Source organism: Lepisma saccharinum, chromosome 2 (assembly GCF_977018435.1).
Source record: "Lepisma saccharinum chromosome 2, izLepSacc3.1, whole genome shotgun sequence".
NCBI classification, from domain to species: Eukaryota; Metazoa; Arthropoda; class Insecta; order Zygentoma; family Lepismatidae; genus Lepisma; species Lepisma saccharinum.
The window spans coordinates 54,828,933-54,852,198 of record NC_139230.1 but is presented as its reverse complement, the minus strand read 5'-3'; the positions used below and the strand labels follow the sequence as shown (position 1 = coordinate 54,852,198).

Here is a 23,266-nt window from a genome sequence, read left to right as displayed (position 1 = left end):
TCGACGTGTGTTAACCAGCTCCAGTGCTGAGGGAAGATCACGGATCTCGAAGTACACTTGTGGACAAAATTAGAGTGAAAATTGACTGTCAGTGTCGTGTTATCTAATGAAAGTGTGTTTGTAGTGAACAGAAACTGCGGACAAGTGTTTTGTGTATATTATTATTATTTTTTCTAGGTTACAGAACTTTGATTTTCCTCTCTTCAGCAAGGGGGGACTATGTAATGATGCGATCATTACTGGATCCTTTTTATGTTATAAATTGTGTATGGCTATGTATTCCTGTACTTTTGGGTTCTTGGCCGTTGGGGAGCGGTAAGTTTCCAGTAACGGTTTAGGTCATTAGCGGGGCCTATAAATAGGAAGGGCAGAGGAGCAGTCGGTCTCAGATGTTTGGCGGAGTACAGCAATGTAAGAGGTATCTTTTTTTTCTGAGGGGAGCGGCTGGGCGAGCATTCTTTCCTTACTATGTGAACCAACGGCGGGGATGTTAACTTTCTTTCTTTTAATACACACACTTGCTCTTTTCATATTATTCCAATAGTTTATTTCATGTGGGAAACCGGGTACACAACACACATACCTTCAGCCACCTTTTTTGGTACTGAGGGTTATATTTTTTTTTACTCGTGGAGCCAGTGGCTACGCGAGTCTACACACTCTCTTCGGGAAGGGGGGACAGGGTACACCGGAATGTAATTTTGTGAATAACGGCCAAGAATTAACTTCTGTAAATATAATATGAATAAACCTATATATATCTAAAAGGAAATGGGCGTTAAGTTGTAATTTGAAGAGGTACGTGTCTATTGCCTAAACTAGCATCCACAGAACTTCAGGTACTGCAAGTTTTGAACCTCGGGACAAGGATTCAAAAATGTATGGTTGTGTATATTGTGTATGTTGCTGAGAATCAGCTTAAAAGCACAAAATATACCGTTACACACTTGATTTCTGTAGTGCTGCAGAAGCAATTTTGCTTTGTGTAATTGTATTGCTATTTCTAGTATTCTTCCCGACATTAACATTGTGTGTGCATTCCATGTTCTTATGAACCAGTCATGTTTCTTGTCCTTGACTGGTTTGTCATAGTGGTTTCCTTTCCTGGCGCCGAGACATTTTTTTTTTCAGTTGCTTTCTACAACGTGAAGTTGTTAACCTTCCTTCCCTTAAATAGTTACCTACCATGGTTATGGGCCATCTCCCCTTGTCATTTTATTTGGAGATATCCGTTCCCTAGACCAGCTACTTTCCCCATAACTCTTGAGCCAGATCATCCCCCTTTTTTTTTGCTAGTTTTGGTCCCCTGGTTACCCAGTACCCTCCATATCTGGAGAGCATCATTCACTCATCCTCCACCTAGGGAGGTGCCTGATGGGGGACTAGCAACCATAAACATGGCTGCCTAGTTGCATACAGCAATTAAAGAGAAGAATTACTCAAGCTCTTCCAAGTTGTTTGCCATTCATATTGGTTGAGTACATACACTATCGATTGACAGTATCCGTAAAAATTCATATTTTTTCATTCTTATATACACTATATAGCCAAACGTCACCAGACACTCACCAGCGCTGTTCATTCCAAAGACACCAGCCAGGTAACTAATATGATGTTGGACCTCCCTTCACTATTATTACAGCATTTATTCTTCGGGGCAAGGTTTCCACTAAGTTCTGGTATATTGCTGGTTGAATTTTCTTACATTCATCCTGTAGTCTCATGAATAGTTGATGGGTGTTTTTTGGGTCAAGTGAGTTTGGCATGCAACTGATGCTTTAGTTCATCCCAAAGATGTTCTATGGGGTTCCAGCTGGGGCTTTGAGCAGCTAGCTAAGCACATCCACCTGATTATCTTCAAACCACGATGCAATAGACCCTGCTTTATGGACAGGGGCATTATCATGGTGATAGATAAAATGGCCCATTCCAAACTGTTGCCCCAGTGTAGGCAGCATGCTGTTGTCTAAAATTTCGTCATAAACACCACTGTTCTTGTTTCCACTGAACAAAACTAATTTCCCAAGCCCAAACCAGGAGAAACAGCCCCAGAACATGACACTACAACCACATTCACTTGGGTGTCCGGTGACTTTTGGCTATATAGTGTATGTGTGGCTTGTAATTTTAATAGTGGCAGTAATTTAATTACTACAGATACAGAATACATACATGCCTCAAAGTTTTACTCTCCTTTGATGTAGACACCAGCATTATGTAATACCCATTGCTAGCAATGTGGAAGTTGAAAGATGTGGTTGGCTGAGTAGTCTACTACCTGAAGAATGTCTTGGGTAATTGTGTCTTGAAGGGTGTCTTCATCTTCTGGATCAAGTTAAGTTGCAGGGGCTTACGTCAGGCAATTGCAGTGGATAGTTGAGCACTTCCCAGCCATGTTGGCATGCAAAATGATTTACGAGTTATACAAAAAGTGTTTACCAAGCTGGTTGCAGATTGTGTTCCAAGAATTTTGTGTAATACTGTGCATGTACACTCTGGCCTGGAGGTATGGCATGCATCAGGAAGACACAATCATGAGAATAACCATAACTTTCACCTGCTGAGGGTCTGATGAAATTGTGATATCGTGGTAATCATAATGGCGCTACTTATTCAAGTAGAATTTCAATTGTGGTTCATACAATGTAACCATGTCTCATCTAACATAATGATATGGCATAAGAAAGCCTCTCCTTTGAACTCTTAGAGCTTCAAGTGGATACAAGTAGCTTCTTATTGCCATTTCTACACTTTGTTTAAAGCACATGGGATTCATTGTGATGCAACTTTTCATATTTCCAGACATTCCTTCACAATGTGTAGCAATGTAGCATGTGACAAATTCTAGTCTTGGACTAACTCATGAATTGCACGTCACCTATCTGTCTCCAGTAACACAGAAACAGCAATTGATCCTCACACTGGGACAACCTAGTAGAGGCTAATCTTTCACATTGTTGCATCATCCATTGAAGGCATTTACACTGTTGTGCAGTATGACTTCTGACACTTTGAATCTTTAGCCAACTCCAGTGCTCCAATTTTGAAAACATCATGACTACGTTGTACTATGAAAAGATTCTCTCGGGCTATCAACCAGGCAACCAACTCACCTGGTCGATAGCCCGAGAGAATCTTTTCCTCATTCATCGACTTACTTCACTATACTAGACTAAGATTTATTGTTGTTTATTGAATTGGTGTTTTAAGTCCACTTTGTGTACAGTAAGGCTAATCAGAACTGGACCTACAGTTTAAAGTGGGATCCGAACCACTATATGACTCCACTGGGTATTGAACCCAGGACCCCTTGATTACAAGGCATGGACGCTAACTAGACTAAGAGACAACAACATATTCTTTGCATCACTACATAGTTGTGTGGAGTGGAGAAGCAGAGTCTGTTTGCTTTGAAGTAAGATGCCACTGTTGAAATTCCAACCCACGTATGTATGATTCAAATATTACATACATTGGAATATAAAAAGCTATATGGATAGGTAATAAGTTACATTATGATGATTATAATCTCAAAACACTTGACTTTACTTATACTTTCAAAACAAATTTCTATATAAAAATTAATACTACTATAAGAAAAATTAAACTTAAAATGGTGAAACACAGCAATAAATTTGCATGGATTACTCACCATTTCTGAATATTTCCTGTCACCTGATACAGCATCTTGAATTAATTTGAAAACCAAATCCCACATCTTCCAAGGACACATATTGTGGCATGAATAAAAGGCTGAAAGCTTGTTCAAGCTGGTAGACAATATGAATTCTGCGTCTTCAGATATATTCCCCAACTAATTCAAATGAAATAGAAATAAAACTTTGTTATCATCTACACAGAAAACAATGGCTCATTTTAATAAAATTAATCAGTGGTCATGAACATGTACTCCAATGGTATAGCCGAGTTGGTGCTCAAGAACTGAACATATAATCAATCCATTTTCATTTGATTAAAGTTCTCTCACTCATAGTTTCAAATTTGGCAACTTCTTATTGATATATCAACATTTTTAATGACCTACAATGTGCACACAGACTTGCATGTTTATGAATGCATGTATAAGCATCTGCTCAAATTTCTGAGAATTAACTGTTCTTATCCCTGTCAAAATGAAAGCACATGCTCAATCCTTGAGCAAATATTTACTGCCTGAGGAAGTAAGTCCTTCCTCTGTGAGCAGCTTCACAGTCATTTTACATAGTAGCGTCTTGTGACAAAAAATGAACCTCGAAAGGTTCGGGGATCAGACCTGGAGCCTTTTAGATTAAAGATAATTATTCTATTGGGGTTTAGCGGTAGCTCGTAAGCTCTCGCTTGGCTGCATCTGCATACTGCAGGAGGTACCTGAATGCACTTAAATTTACATAACACTTTATAGAATGGCAACTCTCTAGATTTGGGTTACAATGACCTTAAGCCTGCATTGGCAAAGGATGGCATTAAAAGTATATTACCTGTCTCTCTCTTTGGAAGCGTGGACCGAAGAGTTTCTAAAATAACTGTCACTCGCTTGCTGAAGTTCAGTTCGCCTCTTAAAATCTCACACAGCTTCGCTGCACTCCTCTCTCCAAAACTCAAAACCCCCTTCTTCTTCGTCCAGGACCACTCTCCTCTTCTCTCCCAAAACTCCAGACCAACTCCTCGCCACCTCTCTCACCAGATCCAACTCCCTTCTTCCTCCTCAAAACTCCTCCCCTTTTTCTCTCTCATCAATTTTCCTTTGCAAATATTGGCGAATGCTTTTCGCTGAGCTGGTGCTGAAGTTAACACTTTCCTAATACTTCCTGTCAGGCTGCCTAGCTACACGTAACTCGAAAATGAAAATGAGGGATACGTGACGGTATCCAGCTGGGCGAAAAAAATTCCTTTGAATTTTTAAAACGTTGAGACAAGTTGCAGGTACAGTGCCGGTTATGCCAATGCAGTCCCTTAGAAGGTCTATTTATTTAATGAAGAAAAATAAAAATACATTTCACATCAGTGAAAATGAACACTACAGACTAACTCTAAAACTAAAGGGAAGGAAAAAAAAAATGCAGTCAAAATTAGATTTGGTTGACAGGTGTCAAGTCGTAATCTAATTTGGACTATCGAATATCAAAACAAAAGCTCTGTGGGAGCAAACTAAAATTAAAAGCCGAGATGGCAATCAAAAATGAGAAGTCCAATGCCATATTTCGTTTGTCTCTAGCATGAATGAAATGAACGCGTGCGTACTACAATGTTTATGCTGAGCACGCATACATTGGCTTCCAAGAAATGTTTATCAACACGAGCTAAGCGGTAATGTCGGCTCGGGTCAGAGAACCAAAGATGTTGATACATCAAACTCACACCAGTGAACTCACTTGTCAGCTGAACTGACGTCAGAAAGGCCAAAGCCATAAGTTGTGGCTCCACCCACTAAGCATGTGGGGGGGGGCTAACACCAAAGCACTAGGAATATGGGAGCAACTGCTCACGCCACAATAAATTTCAAGACAATTTGCACTTATATAAGAGGATCCTGGTGAATATATATTGTATCGAAGCACACGCAAGTTTCTCCGTCCATTGAATCTCTGTGAGAGAATAATATATGTATAGAAGATATAAGTACCATCTTCCAATAAAAATGAGAGAAAAAAAAAGATTGTTGAAAATATATCATATTATAGTGAATAATGCTATAGTGCATTACGTATTAAAATACCAAAATTGTCCAACACCGTCCATTAAATATGAGTAGATATTTGAATACACACGTGATAAGTAAAGAAAAAAAAACAACTTAGTCCACTATAAATACATAATGAGTGGAATATTAAAATCAAATGTCCATTATATGTGTATATATATTGGTTATTAAAAAAGTAATCCTACAGTCCTTGCTGTATGGCGTAAAAGTTCCTATGTAAAGTCCGGAATGTTCTGAAAACACGCGAAAGCACTTGCGTGTATTATCCACTGCATTCCATGGAGTCCGTGCAAAAGTGTTTGCAACTGCGAAAACCGGAACGAGGGTGTCACAATTTACATCCCAATCATCACGTGAGAATATAGGTCCTTTTGTAGTTTAAGGAACGAGAAGTATTCGTGATTGTACCACTGGATGTAAAATTCTGGGTGAGGGACGTTTGATGAGGCGGGGGGTAAATCTTGAAGATCGGCGGGTGAACAGAAGGAAGAAACAGTTGGATTAATTTGTGCGGCTAACTGTACTGTAAAATTAATCATCCAGGGGAGAATGCTGTTCACCGGACTAGGGAACCTAGTCTCGTAAAGTCTGCATTGCTGTAGAAGTAACAGCTAAAGTAGGTGTGCTTGGCGGGTTGCATATGCCTGCACTCGAAGATGGTAACACACTTGTGGTGGGGACCGTACATGAAAGTAAAGCTGGTCTTGCTGCGTACGGGCGTCTGAGTGGTAAACAAATCGAAGGATACTGAAGATGGGGTAAAGGTGTCATGTTTTCTTCTGGCCACTTGAAACTTGTAGGCTGGGACACATGACGGGAAAAGTTTTCATCCGTTGCATCACTTTGAGCTGGAATGTAGTTCTGACTGGAGTTCCAGCGGAAATAAAGACAGTACTTCCGCTGCATCTTGAGGGCGAAGCGTAGAAATGGGACAAAATTGTAGGTGTGTTCAGGTGGCTGGCACAAATCCCATCGGCCAACGGTCGCAGTGCAGTCCTGAGTTCGAGGAGGTAATGCGAAGTACTCGGCGGGTTTATGTATGCCGGGTGAAAACTGAAATTGTTGACTCCACGAACTGAGAGGCGATTGTAAATGGAGCTGCTCTCTGAAGGCGATCCGCGCGTAGAATTGCAAGTTGAAGGCGTCTCAGGAAGTCTCTGCTTTTCGATGTAGACGTCATGGAGATATGAGACATTTTTAGGTGAGGATAGGAATGAGGTGGCTAATGAAGAAAAAAAAAAAAGGAACAGGGAAAGGTTTCAAAATACAGTCTTTAAAATCACAATAACCCAGAGTATGCCATTCAAATAAAGGTACAAAATCACTAAAAATGGGGCCTAATGTCAAATAAAATATAATAACTAATAAAAGGCAATAAAGAATGTAAATCAATTTTAAATAACTGATATGCGAAAGATGTGAAGGTTCACGATGTGAGACATTATTTTACCATTACGGAAGTGTAAACGTGGTGAAAATATTGATAGAAGGCTAACAAAATTGCAATAATTGTCCGTAAATCTACAGAGGTTTGGGAAAGCAAAATAGATATGCGAATCGGAACAAAATTTGGAATATAGCCGTGATTGTTAGAAATGTGGTTGTCGGAAAGGTAATTGCAGTGACGTAATAAGTGAAAGTTAAATTCTTATGTACTAGTTGAAGAACGACACTTCATGTAATAATGATATAAGGCATAGCCGGTAAGTGCAAAATTCCAGACGACCAGAAGGAATATGGCGATTGAGTATTTTGAGAAAACGATCTCATGTAACGGGATTTCTGTGGCCAAAGATTGATTTAATTTCAGTAAAGCTAAGTTCATATCTGTCCAATCCGGAAGGATGATGTCAGAAAAATTGAGAGACAAATTAAAAGGTAGATTAATATCTGTCAGTTTGACTGTCGTGTCCAGCGATTGGCGAGTGTGAATTATTTCATCAGCAAAAATAAGTTGATCGAAGTCATTGTAATGTAAAAACACAGAATTTCCTTCCAATACAGACACCGTGGTTTGACTATTGACGTTGCCATGAAGAATTTGAGACAGTTTAAATTTTCCTTTACCAGAGATCAGAACACCATTCCGTGTTCGAATCCGTTGTAGCTCGGGGCCAGTATGAGATTTTATTTCCATTGCACAGGAAGTTGTAGAGTTATGGTAAACCAAATTCTGAAGACAAATAACGTTTTCCTGGATTGACAATTCGGCGTGTCTACATATATATAAAAATGAAATGAACTGACAACTACTGTCCACAATTTCCACTACACGAGGAGAGCCGTTATGCTGGATTGTATAAGTCAGTTCGGGTACTTTAACTCGTGACCATTTGTCCTGTCGAAGGGTGCCAAGATTGATTGCTCTGAACACTGGAGAAATTGAATTTAATGATAGATAAGGAGTTTCCATTAATAAATGGAAGGAACGTGAAGTCATATCGTAATTAATAAGATATACGTTGGACAAAGTGTAGAACAAACCAACGTCTGTCGTATACAGAGTGTTTTTGAAATCAGGATGTAAATTTATAAAAGTGCGCAGCCAATGGGGAGATATCATATGATATGATAGTTTATTCGTTGCTATTTCGGCTATGAGAAAATCTACACGCTCAAAAATTCCAGCTGTTTGGAGAAGGGACAAAATATGACGCTCCGCTGTGTACAAATCGCAGAACCTGGCCATTAAATTTTTCTGCAAATCCAAAATTGAACGTTTAAGGATCAATAAAATGTTGTTAACTATACCAAAGGTACGCAGTTCATCTTGTTTCATACGTGTGAGTTCTGCAGAGATCTCATGTTGATTTTCGGCGAGTGTTTGTACTGAGGACTGAAGGTGATGGATAGAGAAAGTATTATAAATTGACATACCCGCGCTAAATAGGTTCAGTAAATTTAGGATTAAGGAACGTTTATTCCTAGGCTGAGCGTCAGCTGAAATGTTTGGAGTTAAACTACAATGGGGTCTCGTGTCGCCGACTACAAAACGGCAAGGAAAATAATTGGAAATTTCAAGTAAATAAGTGTCAATTTTTGCGTGGGCTTGAGCGGCAATTTGAGACCCATGAGGGCAGTCGGCGGGGTCTTTGATGTCAATGTTCACATCTAGATGCACATTAAGCGTGGTATATATGTTGCGGTGAGTATGGATCAGTAGACTTTGTTTTTCATAGTGCAAGCCAAGTGATTGAATAAACATCGAATCGCGCTCATCTGACGTCGTTAAGGGCAAGGTTGGGGGAATGGGGAGGGATAGAAGGAATATAATCCAACCGAAGTAAGGCATCCTCGCTTCGTGTCTGAAACAAAGGAGAATGAGACTCATCAGTAAATTTGCAAAATTGATGCGGTTGCTAGGTGTAAATTGCATTTCATATGACCAAGAGATGTAGGCGTGGAAAAAAAATGAAACAAACAAAAAAAAATCAATCAAGAATTTCAAGCAAGGCTAATTAAGCCAAAACGGGCTGTTGTGGGGAATCCACAACGGTCCGGACGGTACGCGCCTGGCTGGGACACGGGTAGCGACCGTCACGGTCAAGCCCCGGTATGAAATTCGCGTACCGTCGCAATATGCGTCGTGATGTGCGTTGCAATTAGCCAAAGGTAATAAAACACACGACGGTTTAAGAAATTGATTAAATTTACAGTTACGTCGACTCTTAAAAATGACATTTGAATTTGTAAATGTAAATATGAGCCTAAATCTGCCTGTGGACTTTTGAGTATAATTCTACGAATGTAAAAATAAGATATTTAAATATCTCTGGCAAGGCACTTTCATTTACGCACGAAGGCATTGGAACAGGCCAGCCATCATTATGAGTACTGAAACAGTTCGTTGGAAATAATGATGAATTATAATCGCCAACTAGTAAATAAAATTTCGACCGCAGCTTCAATGCGAGTGATGACTTGAAGTGTAAGAAATTGTGGCGTCAGGATAATTCTCGTAAAAATTCTGGGGTGGGGAAATTCTAAAAGCTAAGCATGCTGGAACATGGTTCGATCTTGTCCGGCTGCGAGAGCAATACAGTCGCCGCTAGGCAACAGATTATGCGAAGTCAGGAAAAGGTAACAAGAGATGTATTGTTCTGCTCAGAATCAGTTCCTTGGAAAAGGAGCGGGGTTAGCTATTGTGCATTGTCATATTGCAATCCTGTCATTGTATCAATTTTCACCTTCGGCCGGAACTGTCCAAGGTTACTGGGTGTATGGGAACGCTGAATCGCAGCCGTCAGAGTTTGCTGGAATTAACTAACGCTGGTAAAACGGAATGGAGGAAATTAACTTGCAAGAAAATGTGAGTTATTGCGTTCTTGCGGTTCTCCGCTGGGTACTAGGAGGGGGGGGTAAGGGAGAGAAAAAAATTGTAAGGAAAGGAGAAACGTGACGACGCTTGCAGAAATGTGTACTTAACCGTGCACCAAGAACTATAGTGCAAATGTGGGGTGTAGACATAATGGAAACTATAAATTTATCGCAATAAAAAAAAATTAGAAACAATTTATATTGGTACGTAAATCAATTATAAATCATCATACATATCGTGATGGACAAAAGCAATGGGTTGATCCTGAGCTAGGATATTAACTGAAATTGGTATTAAATAAGGCTCAGTAACACCTTCATCCATTACGTCAGGTAACTGTCTTTCAGGAGCACAGGTGGGAGGAGCAGGGTGCTGTCTACACTCAATCTGAACAAATGGTATTGGAGAAGGGTTTAGTGGTACTATCCGCTGGGTGTTTGTTTCTAGTTCCATGCAAACATTATCATAAACATGATTCATTTCTGAGTTAACTTCGCTAGCTATGTCATGTAGTACCACAATGTCTTGTACTTGAAGCTTGTTCGTTGCAGGCTTAGAGCGATAAAAACGAGAACAGAGTAAAATAATTGCTAAAAGAAAACATATAACAAAGGTCGCAATGACCAAACTGGTACAGATTACATACGGGAATTGGAATGCTTCCGAAAATATCTCTGTAAATGATAACGCCTGAACTGATGGGAAATTAATATATAATACTATAAGTACTCCCAAACTATTCATAGTAGGATGGTTGCAATCCATTCTTGACCACTTAGTACACTAAATTATCGTTAATTAGGCGTGCTATGAGCTCTATATATATATTTTCAAAAGATACCGTAGCTGTGCGTTTCCTATTCGGTTCTTAAATATAAGTAATCCTATTCTGTTTTTGCACTATAAAATTTATTATTAGAGGCGGGTAAAAGGAAAAAAGTTTGGAAGATGTAAATCCGATGATCTGGAAATAAAAAAATCGACGCTAATAAATATGTGAATGTGTTGTTCAGCCATGAAAATTCTCTAACACTAAAATTACAGTGGAACATCTTATGTTCACATTTCATTATTTATATGTGCTTAGCACATTTATTTGAAAAATATAACTAAAGTCTTCTGGAGACCTACATCTTATGCCATTTCGTCGATAACGAAAGGTACTTTCACCAGTTAATTGGGATCCCTGGGGAACTGGAGAAAGGATAATCAAAAGGCGCATTAAAATATATTTCGTACGTATCACTACTATTATAGTATTGTGTAGTTACTAAATAAACTCCTGGTGTCGATGCGCATTACAGAAAATATATATATCCGTGTTGTTGAAAGTCAATGTTGCTTTCATCTGACGATGTAATTTAGTGTGCATGACTGAATATTTCACTTAGTGACAACCGTTTGGTTAGTAACAATTGATTATTCACACATAAAATTTATTAACAAATGAAAAGGTATAGAAATGTTACTCGTATTTTATCTTTAAGTGAAAAGGATGTTGTAAAACCTGTATGACGAGATAACGCGCGTACATGCATTGTTTTTAATCCTCGATTTGCTCCCCTTCTTCCGTTATGGGCAGATCTTCGTCGCCATCTCCATCTGAAGGTGGGTGATAAATCTTCAAGCGTTGGACAGCAATTTCATCGATGACGGTTTTACCCCGCTTGTTCGTGAATTCCACCTTGTATGTGTTGGGATTTATTTTTTCTAAAATTGTAGCAGGACCGCGGAAAATATTACTGAAACATCGCGCCCCGCCAATGCGGTTTGTAGGATCAAATATCAAGACCTGGTCCCCTTGATTGAAGTTCACAGACTTATGCCGTTTGTCGTAGTATTTCTTCGTCTCCTTGAATCGTTTCTGTAGGCATTCGGCGGCTGATAAACGTGCTTTTTCCAGGATGCGTATCTTCGTCTCGTTGGACGGGTGGTCACACGGTGTTGCGTGGAGAGCCGCTTCCGCCGGAGTCCGGGGTTCAAAGCCGTGAAGTAGGAAAAATGGTGAACTCTTCAAATTCTCATTCCTGCTAATATTACAGGAAAAAATAGCAGGTTGCAAGTAATCGCTCCAGTTACAGTGTGAGCTCGAGACAAATCTCTTGAGAATCTGTTGCAAAGTGCCATGTGATTTTTCAATAATCCCGATTCTATTGTGGAATTGAGCGGGCGCAAACTTAAGCTGTATCCCCATTCTAGAGTTCAATTCCTGGAATACTTTTGAGGTAAATCCTGTACCTCTGTCCGTAGTGATTTCTAGCGGACAACCAAATTTAAGTATTACTTCCTCGTAAATAAAATCAGCAGCGGTCGCAGCTGAAACGTCGGATACTGCCTTGCCAATGAGAAAACGGGTCGCAAAATCCGAGCACGCTAAAATATACTTGTGACGTAACATGCCACTCGCAGGATAGGGGCCGCTAAAATCGACCGCAATTCTCTCAAAAGGTTTTTGTGGGGGGAAGGTTAAAAGCTCGCCATTTGGGAATCCGACAGGCCTCTTATGCTGCTGACAAACAATACATTCCCTGACAATTTTCTGTATGAGATTCTTCATGAAAGGGAAATAAAATCTAGAAAGAGCATTATGATACGTCTTGGTAAAGCCGAAGTGAGCTCCACCTATAGGAGAACAATGAATCGATTCGACAACCGATTTTTGCAAGGACCGGGGTATACATAGTAGTTTACGAGATCCACCTGCCATTTTATGTTGCCTATATAGCAAATTATTTTCCAGTGTGTAGGAGCACGCTTGTCTTTGAAGGGCTGGCGAAATGTCCACATTTTCGTCTTCTGGGCTTTCCAAAACTTTAATAATATCACCAAAAAATGAATCTGCACGCTGGTGTGAGGCGACGTCCACAGTGGTGTCCTGCAATATAAACATGCGTGGTTCTGGCAACTCTGGCTCGTTGTCGGCAGGCAAATTGCCACACTCTCTGCTAAGTGAATCTGCTATATTTTGAGTAGATCTACAGTGTGATACAGTATAATTGTACTCTTCGAGAATGGAGGACCACCTTAAAAGTTTAGCAGAAAGATGACGTGATGTGCGAATATAGGTAATAGCTCGGTTGTCTGTAAATAAATCGAACTCCCTGCCAAGTAAGTAGAATCTAAAGCTTTTAAAAGCATATAGAATTGCAGTAAGTTCCAATTCAATTATTCCTAGCTTCTTTTCATGTTCTTTTAACGTGCGACTACAGTATGCGATAGGTTGGAATTCATTCTGGGCGTTAGGCTGCATTAAAACGCCAGAAATCGCCTTTGTGCTTGCATCGGTATAAAGACGCGTTTCCTTGCCGGGGCTGTATGGTAACAGAACCGGGGCTGTAATTAGTGCATGTTTTAACTTCTCGAAGGCTGCTTGTTGCTCGTCAGTCCATACGAATTTTTTGTTTTTACCGATCAATCTTTGTAGTGGTTCAGCTATTTCTGAAAAGGATTTGATGAATTTTCGGACATAAGAACAAAGTCCTAAAAAACGTCGGACCTGCTTTGTAGTAGTTGGAACTTTATAGTTGGTGATGGAGTCAATTATTTTGTCAGACACGGAAAAGCCATGCTTTCCAATCTTGTGCCCAAGTGCCATAATTTGAAAATATGCAAAATGACATTTGTGTGGGGCCAGGCGTAATCCTGCAGCAATCAGACATTGAAAAAGCCGTTCAAGTGTTGTTAACATATCTGAAAATTTGTCGGAATAGCAGAAGAGATCATCCATGTAGGATGAAAAATGATCGTTATTTAAGCCAGAGCAAGCCAATTGAAGGCAGCGGGTTAACGCTGCTGGAGATGTAATATGGCCTTGTACAGCATACTGCATTTCATAGTGACCTTTCCCAGGAATTGTGAATGCTGTGTACTGTTTTGAATTCTCCGATAATGGTATTTGAAAAAATCCGCTGCGGAGATCACACGAAGTATAGTACCGCTTGCCACCCATGTTGTAGAGCGTTTCCTGGAGATTATTTATCGAAAGCGCGTCAAAGACAGTACGTGAATTGAGAAATCTCATATCTTGGAGTAATCTGTAATCACCATCTTTTTTACGAACTAAAAATACAGGAGAATTGAAGGGTGAGGTGCTCGGACGAATTACGCCTTGCCGTAACAAAGTATCAACTTGATCATAAAGCTGCGCACGAAGATGAATCGGTACTTGATAAGGTGGCAAATGAAAATCTGAATCATCCTTTAGCCTGATTTTGTGCACATAATTTGTCGCTTTTCCCATATCGTCTTCGGACCACGAAAAAACCTGTTTATATTTGTGCAGTAATTGTAGCAATTGTTCTTTCTCTTCGGGTTGCAGTTCGGGATTAATGTCAAGTGTAGTGACGTCGGGCTGCACGCCACTGGGTTGTTGTGATTCTGCTGTGATATTAACCTGTGCATTTTTAGTACTTTCTCCAAAACTTTCTTTCTGAACATAGATTTCACTTAAACTTTCCCTACTTGCGTCCGTGCACTGGCTAGAGCTATCACGAGTGCAAAGAGGATGCCAAAGTTCGGCCTGTCCTAGTCTTGTCCCCTTTTTAATAATAATGTTATGCATAAGTGGATTGGTTACCCAAATCAGGGGTGAATCCGAGTTGAGAAGAGCCCGGGGGATTAGCAAGCCGGATTTAGTCTGAAATTGTTGATCTGGTTCTAAAAGATTCCTAGCCTTATCATGAGTATTAACTAATTTCACGGGAATGCATAAGTGAGATCTAGGTTTTACTCTAATCTTTTTAGGTGCCACAAATTCTGGTCGTAAAAGGTGTTGTAGCATATTTGAAACTTTCACGGACACAGCAAAAGGTTTACCACTTTCCCTCTGGATACGGTTTCTGGGAGGAGTACCAAAACGTGTTAAAACAAGTTTGTTGGACTCAAAATCAAGATTTGCCTTGTGACTCTTTAAGAAATCATTCCCCAATATAATGCCATGCGAAAATTTTGGAATGTATCTGAATGGGTGTCTGAAAGAATGTCCATTAAAAGAAAAGGTCAAAATTACAATTTCATTGATTTGGAGTTGCCCATTAGTGACGCCTTGAACTATTGTATTAATTTTAAATCTTGGGGTATGGGCGGGCGCTGGTATATCTCCTATAACGCTAATTTGAGATCCGCTATCCAAAAGGAACTTGTGCTGTGTACCACAGACTTTACCATTTACATAAATTAAGTCAGCATTTTGAAAAGTGGAAACTGTCAACGTACGACCTACAACATTTGCTGGGCATATGTTTCCTTTATGCACAGTCCCTAGTCGTTTAAATTGTCTCTATTCTGAAAACAGACAGACGAATCATGATTGGGATAATTGCAAATATCACATCTCTGCCCCTCACGGCGGTCACCGGTCGAACCCCGGTCGCCCCGATCACCGGTCGTGCCCCGGCCCCGCGAAAAATTACGCGAAGAATGAAAGCGCGAATTTCCATTACGCCACTGGCCGCGATTGGGAGTCTGATAATATCTGTTCCGACGATAACCATTTTGTTGGAAATTATCATTACCACGGCCAAAATAACCTCTGTTACTTCTATTGTTACCTCTATAGGATTGACCTTCATAATTATTATAACGTGGGAAGTTATTTCGGGTGTCTTGTGTATGCCTGTCCTGCTTATTCTGGGCGTTCACCATTTCATCCATCTTAAGAGATAAACTCTTTAATTGAGCTTCGAGACCTGTCTCCTGAGACGAAGGTCCCGGGGTCGAAGGTCCTGGGTTTGAAGGTACAACGTTGTGTACTCTCAAAGAATCCAGTTCAGCCTGCATGGCGGTGACACGCTTCTCGAGGTCGGGATGGGCCTGAGAACGTGGTGTTTCACAAGGTCTCGCCGGCGTGTTGTGAAAGGGGAGCTGTTGCGCACATGGCAGTTTCAATTCATTCACAGGATAGAACAATGAACCTTTCTGAGCTTCTGACATCAACTCCTGGATTTTTCTCTGTTTGATCAAAAACTGAATTTTTTCGAATTGCTTTAAATCTCGCAAGAGCTCAGGGACCGAAGCATATTCCTTCTTATAAGTTTCGCGAATGTATTCAGGTTGAAGACCCAAACACAAATGTTTTATTTGTTTACTGATGGGCATGTTCGGATCCATTTTACATAAGAGAAGCTGCTTATCTCTTATGTAGTCCGACACTGATTCGTCGTCTCGATGTAGCCTATGCTTAATGCGCTCTTCTAATTGCAGCTTGTCTATGGATCCGGTAAACTCTTCAATCATTTTAGATTTAAAGAGATCATACGTAATGGCCTGATTTCCCATAGTTTGTACCCATGCTTGGTGCCATCTTAAGGCTGGCCCATGTAAAAGAGCCGGCAAAACTTGTAGTTTTTTCGGGGTATCCCAATCATTAAGTAGAGCTAAACTCTCCACTCTATCAAAAAATTTATTTGCATCTTCTCCGGCCGTGCCTTGGAACTGTAAGCCGTCCAACAAGAACGGGTTAATAAAACCTGTGCATGCCATAGTTCTGGGCGGGACTCGAACTGGGGTGCTAACAGGCAAAAGTCTAGCCCGGCTACGGGTAAATACAGGGCTACGCCTTATTGGGGTGGAGGACGCAGATGGTTGAGTATTTACAAAACTGGATTCTCCGCCAACCACATTCTCTGCCAAAGCTTGGATTCTATCTAGGGTTGCATCTAATTCGTCACAATAATCTAAACTGAACATTCCACATCTTTAACTATCACGACGTCGCTGTCAAAAATGAAATAATTTGCCGTGGTCACCAATATAAATTTAGAACAATGAATGCAATTTGTGAGAACATTAAGTGGCGTTAAGAGTGCAAAACACTAAGAAATGAAATGTGAGAAAAATTAAGTTCCAGTTAATAAAATGGGTTGCTGTTAAAGTGTGCGACTAGTTTTCCACATTATCATCACTCTCTTGGGTTGGCAAAGAAATGCCAGTTGCATGTATTGCAAGATGAAATAAATAAAGGCTGATACCACCATTACGTGGAAAATTAACGGTCTATTCTCATCGCATTTCCGGAAAGGAAATGGATGAGAGGCCCAAATCGCACCTCTACCACGTCTTGTGACAAAAAATGAACCTCGAAAGGTTCGGGGATCAGACCTGGAGCCTTTTAGATTAAAGATAATTATTCTATTGGGGTTTAGCGGTAGCTCGTAAGCTCTCGCTTGGCTGCATCTGCATACTGCAGGAGGTACCTGAATGCACTTAAATTTACATAACACTTTATAGAATGGCAACTCTCTAGATTTGGGTTACAATGACCTTAAGCCTGCATTGGCAAAGGATGGCATTAAAAGTATATTACCTGTCTCTCTCTTTGGAAGCGTGGACCGAAGAGTTTCTAAAATAACTGTCACTCGCTTGCTGAAGTTCAGTTCGCCTCTTAAAATCTCACACAGCTTCGCTGCACTCCTCTCTCCAAAACTCAAAACCCCCTTCTTCTTCGTCCAGGACCACTCTCCTCTTCTCTCCCAAAACTCCAGACCAACTCCTCGCCACCTCTCTCACCAGATCCAACTCCCTTCTTCCTCCTCAAAACTCCTCCCCTTTTTCTCTCTCATCAATTTTCCTTTGCAAATATTGGCGAATGCTTTTCGCTGAGCTGGTGCTGAAGTTAACACTTTCCTAATACTTCCTGTCAGGCTGCCTAGCTACACGTAACTCGAAAATGAAAATGAGGGATACGTGACGGTAGTATCCAAAAGTTTTGGGACTGGTGCTACCACCTGGCCAAAAAAATCACCTTGGATCTATTGGCTGTCATCACTCTCGAAGTAATCCCCTTCCACACGTACACACCAGTTCTAGCAATTCTGCCATTTTGAAAATGTATCCAGAATATCCTGGAGGTCATGTTCTGTGTCAGGCACTGCCTGAGTTTCTGCTACATTTATCTTAATTGTGTCAAACTTGTGGCATTTCAACTTTATCTTCAGTCGGGGCAACAGAAAAAGTCAAAGAATAATGTCAGGAAGTAGGGTGGGTGAGGAAGGACAGTCAAGTTATATTTGGTCAAAAAGTCCCTAGTGAATAAGGAAGAGGTGCATTGTTGTGATCCAAAATTTGGCCAAATTTTGTCGTCACACATTTTTACGTAGCCACCACAATGCATCACAGTAGTAGATGGAAATGACTGCTTGGCCTGCTGATATTACTTGTGCACAATCTCCACAATGTTGTGAAAAGTGATAAGCATGCTCTTGACTTTGTTCTTCACCCACCTCATTTTTACATTCTGAGTGAGTTTGGACATTTCCATTGGGAGGATTCTTGTTTTGTCTCAGGGTTGTAACTGTGAACACAGATCTCATCACCAGCATGGGCGTTGAGAAGGGGGGTTGAATGGGTCGGTGGACCCCCCCCCTGGAAATTGACATCGTTCATTTAAAGATACAAGAGAACTGAAAGTTTATTAGTCTTACTGTTAACAACAGAAATAAAGTTCATTTAGTTAGTATTTGAACAGAATAATCAAAGTAAATTTGCATTCGATCAAAAACAATGAGTGAAAAAATCAGGAACAAGGTTATATTCTACCATTTCATCCAAAGACCAAATGGCTTCACAGTTTTCAAAATTCTAATAATTACAGTTGTAGGTGAGAGGTCACACAACAAACTTTATGAAAAAAAATTCCCCCTAACATTTAAAGCATTATCTTGAATGAGACATGCAAAAGTTAATATCAAAATGCTTGAATTGGTGTTTTAAGTCCACTTTATGCACAGTAAGGCTAATCGGGACTGGACCTACAGTTTAAAGTGGGATCCGAACCACTTGTGCCTCCACCGGGTATCGAACCCAGGACCCCTCGATTACAAGGTAATGACGCTACCACTGCGCCATGGGGGAAGCCCAATATCAAAATGCATTTCAGATACTAACTGAATAAAATGCAAAAGAAAACAATGGAAAATAGTTGTGCTGGTATTCACGTTTGGTGGATCGAGTCTCCCCATTTATATAATAATAATAATAATAATTATTATTATTATTTCGAATAAAATTTATTTTTGTTAGTTTATAATATTTATTATTGTATAACAACATTTATAACTGTGGTAATAATACTTATAATTTTTCTACTATTCAACTTTTATCATTTGCCCGACCCCCCTGCAAAAATTTCTGGCGACGCCCATGATCACCAGTGATAACCCTGGACACAGTGGCATAGCACAGTTGTCCCCCCACCCCTCAAGTAATATATTAGAGGCCCCTTGGTGGGATGAAGTTATCAGGAATACTATAACATATATATCATTGGTGTCAGAGGTGTTAGCTAGTCTCCTACATACAGTTGTACAATAAAATAACTTTTCCCCCAAATATGCTAGCATCCCATCTTTGTTATAGACTTTTACTTCCTTGGAGGAGGGAGGGTTGCCAAATATTTAGTTCATGATCCTTTGTATTTTTTGCATGATACAATTTAAAAGAAAACAAACAATTAGGTTACACATATACATGCTCAGATACTTTTAAAAATACTATTTTGGGGAATTTTTAAAGGACTCTTGGACTTTCAGGCCTTAAGCCATCCCCTGGCTGCGCCAGGCCAAGATTAAATAGAAAAGTCACTCACATTTGCCTTCTGATGCTAATATGTTCAAACAAACTTGTCATTTCAGTTTTTGGGGGTTCAACTGGACAACACCATTAAGCCTCGTTTAAATGATAACCAAAAATCCAATATGCTGTCAAAGGCAGAATTTATTTTATTTTAGAAACATAAATTAAACGTTACGTTTCAACCTTCTAGCAAGGTCTTCTTCAGACTCTGTACCAAATACAAGTCCCTGGTGAATAAGGAAGAGGTGCATTGTTGTGATGCAAATGCCAGTTCTCTGCCAAATTTTGTAGTCGTCACACATTTTTACGTAGCCACCACAATGCATCTTTGTATTTGGTACAGAGTCTGAAGAAGACCTTGCTAGAAGATTGATATGTAACGTTTAGTTTATACGTATTTTTAAAATAAAAAAAAATCTGCCTTTGTCAGCATATTGAATTTTTGGTCAACTGAACCTCTAGATTGTCAGTGTTGATCCAGAAATAGTGCATGCAGGCTCCAGTCTTGAAAGACAGGACTCTATTCACTGAAAATGCATCATTCAATGAAAAACCGATCAGAAGGACTACACGCCAAAATGTAGTTACCTCACGAACATGGAGTTCGATATTATTAATCATAATTTTAATGATGCTATTTCTTTTCGATATACCACTGAACATAAATTTCTTAAGAGTTTTTCATGGTCATTATAAAACAAATACTTTTTGTTACTTAGCATTATAGGTTTGCTTTTGAGCTTGTTTAGTAATATAATGATAGTTAATACCAACAGTACTTATTTTTTTTCATTATGCACACATGTGGAAATTGTAGAGCCAGAAGATTTAGTAATAACAAGAAATGAACTGGAAACACTCGCTACACAATTATTTGAAAATCTGCCTGTGAATGCACAAAGTACAAAATTATATATACCTCTTCAATATCTCTGTTGAACTTTATAATTGTATCTTTACAATTATTGGCAATGTTGTGTAGAATCCTGTGCTGGACTTTACGGCAATGGACAGTAAAAAAGTAGCCTTCAGTACAAAGCACTTCAAGAGTTTTGGAACATGCTTCTAACACACCAGTATCCACATGAATTTCAATTATATCTTCTATCATCTTCAATAATGTATCCATATGCTATAATTAAAAAAGAAATTGTAAACTTTAGTGGATCTTAAATTTTAGTAAATTACTGCCAAAACATAAATTATTGTGACATGATAACAACTCACTAGGAACAATGTAATGCTATTTACAAATGAGCAGAAAATATTTTTGTACACTGATGTATATGATGAAAAATTGTCAATAACTGAGCTAATTTGTAGAGATTTTTATGAAAATGTAACAAAAATTCTGATGCCAATTCTTGAACAGTTTCTGGAAACCATTCCAGAATTGATCTGGTCGATAGCCCGATAGACTTTTCATCATTCATCACCAAGAAAGCTTCAAAACTTACTTCAATAACTCTGATCTTTCTCAGCAATTCTATTTTTTTCCCCAAAGAGAGGCTACTGGTTTATATCCAACCTCTACTTCATTGTAAGACATAAGTGAAAAGGGTGGCTCTCTACAGGGGGATAGGCTTCTTTGTAACCACAGAGTTCCTCCTACCTTGCCAAGGGCTTGGGAATACATCCCCTTCCTGCAAGGCAACAGAGGCAGTATATACGATATAGTTAACCCTCTTTATGGCACACCTATGTCAAAGGGATCTTATGGCTTTTGCTTAGAAATGTCTTGCAGAAACTAACTGTGAGACAACCACCAGTTTCTCTCTCTCTCTCTTTTCAATAATAATATACATATTATTTTTCTTTGTATGTGTTTCGTGTGTAGTTTGTACTCTTCTCTGGAGTATAAGTGATCAAGTCAAGGAGGACTCTGGCGAGAAGGTGCAGATAGGAATTTTGTATTGTAGTTGTGTGTATATATATATATTGTTTACATTAATCTATTCCTATTCTTCTGGGGTATTGGGTTTATAGTTAGGGATTAATTGAGGTCCAGTACGACCAGTGCACCCTCATATACGGTCCACAACAGATTACGGGCAGCTAGGTATGGAATTTCAACATGTAGTGTAACAAAATACGCAAGAGTAAGCACCTTGTGTGACTGACCAAAAGGAGCTCTTGTGGACACCCCCTCTGCCGGGCAGTTCAAGAACCATCCCAGGAGGGAGAAGGGGGAAGTTTTGTTATGTTTTTTCTCTCTCCGAGGAGAGAGGCTACAAAAAAGACACAACAAAGAGTATGGCGGAGTAGAGGGACACAGTAAAACAGCCTGTAGAAAGTGTGAGAGTGTGCGCTGTGCAAATAGTGCAGATAAGAATTTTTTGACATGTGTAATATCGAAGCAAAGATCTTAGGAAAGGATTGGACATAGTGTAGTACGTGTGAAAGAAAGAAGCCGCCGAAGGAAAGTGTGTAAAAGAAGAGGACTGGACTAGGTTAGAAGGAATATGCAGGTGAGTGTGCAGTGAATAAGGGCCCCAGCGGAAGGTGCCGAGACTTAGTTAGTGTGAATGTAATAAGAAAAACAAATAATATAGGCCTCTAATAACTAAGACGGAACTGTAAATACAACAAGAAGCAAAAGTATATAACTAATAATGTTCATAATCATTTAATCTCTTTTTTAACAACGCAGAAATAATAAATTCAATATTTGTATACATAGTATTGTACTGGTTGTTTTTTATGAACAAATTAATAGTCCTCATGGCAGCGAGGTGGGGAAAGGGTTAACACCTACTTATACTTTCATAAGTCTCTCATGCCATCCCTTTCGCCTCTCCCCATAGTGTGTCACACTAACCTCCCAAGACGATTGTAACACTGTTGCCTCAGTCTGGGATTGCCTATTTGTCCCCCCCCCCCCCACACAACTGACCACTATATCTGTAACCTGCCCTGTAGCTGAGGTGTCCCTGGGTATCAATATCTTGAATTAGTATCTTCAAATATAGTTTGGCACATGTATCTAAACTTTAGATTGAAGCAATTAACAAAGTTACACCACAGGATAAGCAAAACCGAAATTATGAACAAGTTTCCATGACACTATCCCTTCACCACCATTCTGTTAATATTTTCTATCATCTGCCAAAATGATGTTTTCCATACAAAAGAGGAATCTTTCCTTCTTCAAAACAGGTGAGCTTATTTGTAGAATGATCTGAAAATTCTACAATTTGTTCAAAATTGGTTCCATATCTTTAAAATAAATTTTAAAAACCTACGGTTCAATAAAAAAAAACTAGTCACAGGGTTATTTATTATGCTGCATCAAAACAAGGTAATTCAGCCTGAAAAGCAACAATATCTATTCTTTGGAACTTTATTATAAGCAAACCTTTACTAATGGGAAAGGGATCCTTAAACATGTATTGATTTACATGAAATGCTACTGTAATTTTAATGCACATAATTAATTGGATTAGTCTACCTTTAACAGCACAACATTCAGAAAATTACAACTTGCAATTAATTTTAGTAATTCATTCAAACATATATTTTTTCCAATTTTAAAATATCTGTTGGCTGCTGTTCCTATATTTTCATTTGGTAAAAGAAAACCTCTCATGGGAGAGGAGCATATTTTCATCTCTCAACAATTCCGAAAGTCCTTCCTTCTAACTTTCAAGAAAAGAGTTAATCCATCTGCAGGGTGGACC

At 39.4% G+C, this 23,266-nt stretch overlaps 1 protein-coding gene across 2 annotated transcripts in view; it reads right to left on the bottom strand.

Annotated features, from left to right (window-relative positions):
* Positions 1–23,266, bottom strand: part of LOC145984433 (cohesin subunit SA-2-like) — a 211,787-nt gene that overhangs the window by 43,821 nt on the left and 144,700 nt on the right. For both annotated transcript variants that reach the window (XM_083118095.1, XM_083118096.1), the window contains 2 exons: positions 20,509–20,721; positions 3,653–3,814 (listed from right to left, as the gene is read on the bottom strand). In XM_083118095.1, coding sequence (XP_082974221.1) covers positions 3,653–3,814; positions 20,509–20,721 — 375 coding nt within the window. The remainder of the gene's footprint in view (positions 1–3,652; positions 3,815–20,508; positions 20,722–23,266) is intronic.